The 7,732-nt window shown below is 36.4% G+C and overlaps 1 protein-coding gene across 1 annotated transcript; it reads right to left on the bottom strand.

The window, feature by feature from the left end:
* Nucleotides 1–479: 479 nt before the first annotated feature.
* On the bottom strand, nucleotides 480–3,802 carry LOC109210833 (protein SULFUR DEFICIENCY-INDUCED 1-like). Its single transcript, XM_019374304.1, has 4 exons — nucleotides 3,528–3,802; nucleotides 2,156–2,368; nucleotides 1,342–1,497; nucleotides 480–1,027 (listed from the first exon to the last, which is right to left on the bottom strand). Exons 1-4 carry the CDS (start codon nucleotides 3,624–3,626, stop codon nucleotides 629–631), a joined length of 867 nt encoding a protein of 288 aa, XP_019229849.1. The 5' UTR covers nucleotides 3,627–3,802; the 3' UTR covers nucleotides 480–628.
* Nucleotides 3,803–7,732: the final 3,930 nt, after the last annotated feature.

Raw genomic sequence — 7,732 nt, 5'->3', positions numbered from 1 at the left:
TGAGAAACAAAAAAACTTGCTTTTTGGTGTGTGGATCAATCAAATGTGACAAAAAGAAATAGTTAATTTAGAGAATTGGAGTTGAAATTAGAAAGTAAAATCGTAAGAACCATGAAAAAGACTATACATATAGAAAAAAATTGATGAGAAGGTAAATATATTATTTAATTTAGTGAAAAAAATTATCCAATTAACTCACTCAATCTTACGTCGAAATATTAAAAATTATTAAAATTTGAATTTTTTTATTAATATATAAATATAAATTATGGAGTATATATTATATAATAATATAATAGTACTTTTTATTTTTGGGGCCTTAATTATTTGGGGGCCTAAGGCAAGAGCTTCACTTGCCTTACCCTAGAGCCGCCCTTGATTTCAAAGGACCTTTCAGAAAGTAGGGATTTATCCAATTTAGCTGATTTTATCGAGCCAGTAAATTTCGAAAAACAAGTGTTTTAACCAACAACGACAAGCAGAGCAATTCATTTCCCAAAACTTTGTCCAAAGATCTCATTTACATCACAATTTACACAGATCACATCTCTTTGCTTATTTATTTTCAACTAATTTGAATGACTAACATATTACAATCCTTCCCAAATCATTTGAATATTGATAATTATCAACAAGCCAATTGATCTTTGAAAGTAGAGATCTCCTCAAATATTGGCAGTCTTCTTGATCTTGAAGGGGCCCATTCATTTATCAGCTGTTCAAGCCCATTAACAAAATCATCATCCAAATTTAGGCCCGGAACGTTTTGCAAGAATGGCCTCGAGTCCAATTCCAACACCAATTCCTCCACACGGTTCCTTGTCTTTGGATCATCAGAACCAGCATAATTGCCTCTCCAAACATTTTCAAGAATATTTCGGGCCTCATCATACCGGGCTTGTTTCATTAGGCAATGGGCCAGATTACAGGCCTTGTTGCTGTCTGCATCAATCATTTGGGCTTTCTTGTATACAACTTCTGCTGCCATAAAATTCCCTTTTTGCATATATGCCCAGCCCAAATTTCCCTGTAACATTTTTTAATTGTTGAGCACTGATATAATGTAAAAGAAGGTAAACAACATATTACAGCTTGTGGAATTATACTCTCAGTATGAGCATTCTTTTATAGCCGTACATAATATTTTGTATTTTGAACATTCTACGAAAGATTATTATTTTAAAGTTGGATTTTAACCTCTCTTATAGCAAGCAACCTATCTTATTTTCAGGTAACAAATCCCATTTTTTATGGACAATAAGCTGTAATTATCTTATAGGTATGCTGCTAATATGAATATTTTAAATTAAAGAAAATAGTAAAAGGTAGTAGTATAATTACCAGAACTCTGGCTGTCTCTTGCCTGACAGAAACTTGAAACTTCTTTCCATGAGAACGAGCAGTTTTTGTAGGTTTACCATTGAAGACCTGCCCTTGGTATATCTGTCTCAACTTTTGTTTCAACAGCGCTATTTGTTCATCTACTTTTCCACATTTCTGCATACATGTAAAATATATTACAATTAGTCCATATAATATTATAATATAGTTGGTGTAATACATCTCATGTCTATGAGCAAACTCCAGTCTTGTATATCAATTGTCCTTTTTAGCATAATCAATAGTCGACTCACTTTACCATTCATCAAACTTAGCTTGTGCACATATTATATATATCCATGTGTATTAGTATAAGCCTATGAGGTATTCAATTCGGTGGCGGATGTAGTGTAGTATCATCGGATTTTACTGAACCCATAACTTTTGATGCAGAGTTAAAATTTATGTGTAAAAATTCATTAAAATTACAAAGAAAGTAGATATGAATTCCCATAACTTTAAAAATCTAATGGGTTCAATGCTAAAAACTTTAAAAGTTAAACTCATAAGATTTAAATACTGGATCCGGGAGATATTGAGGTAACAATATATAATTTAAGTGAAATAGTGATTGGAAATTGGAAACACACTTTGTGAACTGTCCAAACTTTCACCATGAATCTCCGTATATATGTACTTCCCTTATCCCCTTTTCCTATGTAATTTCACTTTTTTGGTTTTATTGTCCAATATTCAAAACTCGATCCGACTAATTTAGATTCTCATCGAGTAGAAAGTTAAATTCTTCATTCTCAAAACTCGATAATATATATACCTTGAGAAGATCGAGGAGGACATTATCAAGGGACTCTTGAGCTTGTTGGGAGCAGAGAGATCTGAAAGAGTTGATGGCTTCAATAGCCTCTTCAGTTCGATGAAGTTGCTTCATGACTACACACATGTCTTTAAGGGCACTATCCACTCTGTCTCCTCCATTTATTGCTTTCCAAAACCATACTATTGCTGCTTCTGGATCCTTCTCTACCAGCTGAAAAGGATATTGTATACCTCAGTTAGTTTTACAACGTTATTGTTTTTATTTTTTATTTTTCCAAAAATGAGAAAACGATTGATGGATGAAAGAAATGAAAAAGGTAAGAAAAAGAACAAAACGACACGTAAAAGAGGAAAAGTGCTATCTCCATCACATGGTTCACGTAGTAGAGCATGCACAGAAGAAGGAAGTTAATAAAAGGAAACACTTTTTGCTTCAAGAAGTAATCAAAACCTAAAACGTCGGGATACTAGGAAGAGACGTCAAAACTCAAAACATCCATATATAGGGGAATTGGGATGGTTTATCCATATTATTTAAAAGTCTAGGTTCTCTAATATTAGAAGTTCTCTGTATTCTATCGACATATAAATCTCTAACCAGATTAATAACTCCTAGCAGACACTGTATCTAAAGAGAACATATTAAGCAAGGGTAAAACTTAATTAGTCCCAACTTTATATGGATCTTTTCTTTCATTTGCTCTCTATATTTTCACTATGTCCTAATAATTCCACGAGATTGTGGTTGTTTTGAGACTATATATATATATATACACACACTCAATTACTTAATTATCTAAGAATGTTGTGGCTAGGATCCATTATTCTGGCAAAAGTTGTGTTCAAGGAACGAAATTACTTTTTGAGTTTCATAATATATCGTTCCAAACAGATAAGATTTCTGACTAGTGTCTACTAATAGATCTATCAAATGTATCTTACTATAAAGCACTAGATTTGGTTGTCAAGTACTTTTCATCCATGAAATATTAGTTGAGCTAATTATGAAATTTTAGCCTTATAACTTCAGACCTAATTAATTAACTTAGTTTTCAAGGGTGGAAATTGTTTTAGCCAGGCCTATAATATTCATTCCTGATAAACTGACTCTAAATCATGAATTTGCATTGTTTAGCTTGAAATATATATATAATTTTTTTTTACACCTTTTCACTTTCCCATTTAATTTTTGTTGGACCATCACCAATATTTTATAAAATAAACTTAGCTCGTTGATCGGAAATGATTAATTTCCAATATATCAAGAAACCTGTTTGTAAGTTTATTAAAGATGTTTAGTTCTGCAAATTAAACATAAGTAGAGTAATAACATAAGGGGAAATAATTAAGGGAAAAGAAAAAAAAAAAACCTGAGCATGCTTGGCCCGAACATAAGGGCCATCACCAGAAGGAACCTTATGAACAACATGAAAGAGCTCCTTGTTCTCTTTATTCTTCATCATTTCCATCTTTCTAAATCTCTCTTTAATTAAACTTTCTTATATAATTTCTATACAAGGGAATTAAGGGAGTATAAAAGTTGTTATAATAAGATGAATGAAAATGAATCTGGAGACGAGATTCAGAAACAGATATAGAGAGAAATAGATGCAGTTGTAGAAATGTACTTATATGAATATGAGCGGAACAGCAAATGGTAATGCATCATTGGAGGGAACTAAAGGTTGAACCTGGACGAATATCCGTCTCTATTAGTTAGCTAACTAATAATTTTCTCTACTAGGTGTAGCATCAAGTGCCCACGTAAGATATGTCCCACCTGCTTCCACATTTCTTTTATCTTCTTCCTCCCCCCTCATTAATTTATCCTCTCTTCCCCTTTGATTGGGTGGTGGCAAGAATTGAACTTCTATGCACAAGTAATATTTAAAAAAATATTAATATTTAAAAATAATATAATTTCTAAATTAATAACATTAAAATAAAATAATAACATAATACAATGGGCTAAATTACACTTATAATATGAAAAAACTCTCTTCAAACTTGTTTATACGTAAAACGGTACAGTTAAATTTATACGCGATTTATAAACAAGTGAATCGATTTAATCCCAAAATCATAAATAAAATTAGACAAGAATATAAGACTTAGCATTGAAATCGAGATAAAACAGTAGCAATCTTGATTCGGGGAGCAGAGCTTTCAGAGGTAGTAGTAACAATATTAATAAGCAAGAAGATAAATATTATTGAGCTTTTGAACAAAGTATGGTATTAGCTTGTTAGAATATCCATGCCCTTACAATGGTTGTTGAGTTCTCTATAATGGTGCCTGAGGAACAAGGTCATAGGATCAAGCCTTTCTTGAATGACGATTATGAGGACCATTGAATAATGTATAATGGTAGGCAGTGAATTCATATTCTTTTGTAACAGACTATGTACTTAATGCTATAGAATATTCTCCATTAAATGCTACCGGGTGGCAAGCATTTAGTTCGCCTTCATGAACACCACTCCCTTCGAGAACAAACAAGATCGTTGCCTTCAGATCTGGTCGACTTCTTTCGTCGACTCCACGTGTCGCTTTATCATGCGAGCATTTAATATGAACATATTTTACCCTATACAGATAGCCCCCCTACTTTCCGGTGGCATAACTTTATGTCATCGGGAAGTTGGTAAAGATACCTTTCTTGGCGGTAAATTCCCTGACCCCCTCTGAAAAGTTTCTGACGGTTGATTAGACGCACGTCTCTCCATATCTAATGCCCCGAACACACGTTATCCAACGATTCAGCAACACTTTTGCTGGTTATCGAGGTAATTATAGCCACAATTTTAGCCGCATATTCCTTTACTTATACGGATCAACCTTCTCCTTTTACACTTCATAATTTTCCAAACTCTCTCAAACTGTCTTTACTCAACTCATACTCGTTTCCCACTTCTTCTAACCTTCTTCTTCAGAGAAAAAACCCTTATTCTCTTCTGATAACAATGGCCTCTTCTTTCAGAAATTCTAGTGCTTCAAAAACAAAGAAAGTGCTGATAATGTTGCTCCTCGCATGGTGAGCACCATCACTCTCCACTGGATAATATTGGCCGAACTTCCTGGGTCCACCAAAATACATTTAATTTTAAAATCTAAGACATTTAAAGAGATTACCAAGGCGTCGTTGTGCGGCAGTAGCAGTCCATCTGTGTCTTCCTGTGTGTAAGTAAGTCGTCCTCAGTGATTTCCTGGAGTCTCTTACTGTGGGTTACCGATACCTTTGTCTTTTTTGTCACCGAAAATGTCACGCCATTAATCTCGTTTCTCCCGAAAATCATGGTGATCATCAAACGTGGAGGATCTTCTCCTGCTTTCGAAGGTTCCGTATTATCACGATTGCCACCGTAATTATTTTTTGTCTAATCACTTAAAAATTCTCTGAGATGGCCATTTTTTAGCAACGTCTCCACCTCCTCGGGCAAATGCTGGTAGTCCTCAATCCAGTGACCGTTGGTCTTATGGTATCGCACCCAAAATTAGGATCCCTCTAATTGGGATCAGATCTCATTGGCTTTGGGAACCGTGCTTCCTTAATGTTCCTCATAGATGATACTAGCTCCATTATGCTAACGTTGAAGTTGTATTTTTGGAAAGCCTGGGGTAGGAGGAGCCCCAAAACCCGACATCTCCTTGTCCTGCAGTGTTCTGTTATTTCGACCGCGATCAGCTCTCCTTTCGATTGAGAATCTATCCACCGACCGGAAACCTCTACCGTGTCCTTCGGCCCTTTGATAGGGCAAGAACCAACCTCTTGAAGACCGTCAATCTGTGTCGAAATCATTTTTTGACTTCTCTTTATTCTTCTCTTGGTCCTGACCCTTAGTTGATGCCGAGAAGCCGAGCTGATCATCTTCAATTCTTCTCTTTGACTCGTACCAGTTGTGCACATCTGCCCATGTTGTTGCCTAGAACTCGAGCAGACTTTATTTTAATTTTCGGGAAGCGTCGGAACTTCTCAGATTCAGACCTTTAGTGAATGCTTCAGCATCCCATTCGTCCAGTACAACCGGTAGCAGCATTCTTTTCTTCTGAAATCTGGTCACGAACTCTCGCAGTAATTCGGACTCTCCTTGTGCAATCTTAAATATGTTGTCTTTTCACGCATGTAGCTTTCTAGCCTCGGCATGGGCTTTGATGAAAGAAACTGCGAGCATCTCGAACGAATCTATTGAGTGCTCGGGCAAGAGTGAATACCATGTTAGGGCCCCCTTCGTGAGGGTTTTCTCAAATTTCTTCAGCAAGACTGACTCAATCTCGTGTGGAGCTAAATCATTTCCCTTTACCGCCATCGTATAGGTGGTGATATGCTCCTGAGGATCTGAAGTCCCATCGTACTTCAGCACGTCTGGCATCTTGAACCTCTTCGGGATCAATTCCAGTGTCGCGCTTGGTTTGAACGACAACTGGGTATATTTCTTTGATCCATTCGGGCATTTATTTCTCTCATAAATCACACGAGTTCGATTTTAAAAGGATCATTCTCGTTGTTGTTACCGCATCCGCTATCGTTCCCCCCCGGCCCCGTTGTAGCCGACTTCGCCTTCGGGGTGTTGTTGTCGACCCTCTGCGTTGTTTGATTGGCGGGAGCACCAGGAGGAACTGGACCTCGTCCATTCGCATTGTTGGAAGCATATGACAAAGCCTGCTTCAACTCCGTCATGACCTGATCCTGTCGTGAGAGATGATCCATAATGGCTTTTTGTTGCTCTCTCAAGATCCTTACTGTTTCAACGATGTGCTCGTCTTCAACATCATCATGAGTTGCTTCTCGAACATGTCATGGATATTGCCCACCGTGGACCGGCGTGGCCTTATCCCCTTCATTGCGGGTATCACTGATTGTTTCGAGTGTGAAAGCAGTGTACTCATGCCCATGAGATAAGGTATGCTTTTAGTGCCTTATCTATCTTCGTGGTGAGGTTGATTTCCTTGGGTCTCAACGTTGTGTGCGATGTTAACATTGTTATCTACCATTTTCTATAATTTTTGCTAAGAACAAATAATCAAACGAGTTAGTAATAGATGCAACGATCAACTCAATTACACAACTATCTATGCCACACGGTGGGGGTAAACTATTTACCCGTAAAACGATACAATTAAATTTATACGTGATTTAGAGACAAGTGAATCGATTTGATCTCAAAATGATAAATAGAATAGACAAGAATATAAGACTTAACTTTGAAATCGAGATAAAACAGTAACAATCTTGATTCCGGGAGTAGAGCTTCCGAAGGCAGTAGTAACAGTATCAATAAGCAAGAAGATAAAATATTATTGAGCTTTTGAACAAAGTATAGTATTAGCTTGTTAGAAAATTCGTGTGCTTACAAATGGTTTTTGAGCTCTCTATTTGTAATGGTGCCTAGGGAACAAGGTCCTAGGATCAAGCCCTTCTTAAATGACAATTACGAGGACCATTGAAGAATGTGTAACGATAGGCAGTGTCATATTCTCTGTAACGGACTATGTATTTAATGCTATAGAATATTCTCCATTAAATGCTACCGGGTGGCAATCATTTATTTCGCCTTCATGAACACCACTCGCTTCG

This window comes from Nicotiana attenuata, unplaced genomic scaffold (assembly GCF_001879085.1).
Source record: "Nicotiana attenuata strain UT unplaced genomic scaffold, NIATTr2, whole genome shotgun sequence".
Lineage (NCBI taxonomy): Eukaryota > Viridiplantae > Streptophyta > Magnoliopsida > Solanales > Solanaceae > Nicotiana > Nicotiana attenuata.
This window is presented reverse-complemented; position numbering and strand designations above follow the sequence as displayed.

Excerpts from the sequence above, each read along its gene's own strand:
- LOC109210833 (XM_019374304.1), bottom strand. The coding sequence starts at position 3,626 with ATGGAAATGATGAAGAATAAAGAGAACAAGGAGCTCTTTCATGTTGTT. Across the intron at positions 2,369-3,527 it reads TTCGGGCCAAGCATGCTCAG|CTGGTAGAGAAGGATCCAGA; the intron begins GTTTTTTTTTTT and ends TATCCTTTTCAG. Across the intron at positions 1,028-1,341 it reads AAGAGACAGCCAGAGTTCTG|GGAAATTTGGGCTGGGCATA; the intron begins GTAATTATACTA and ends AAAATGTTACAG.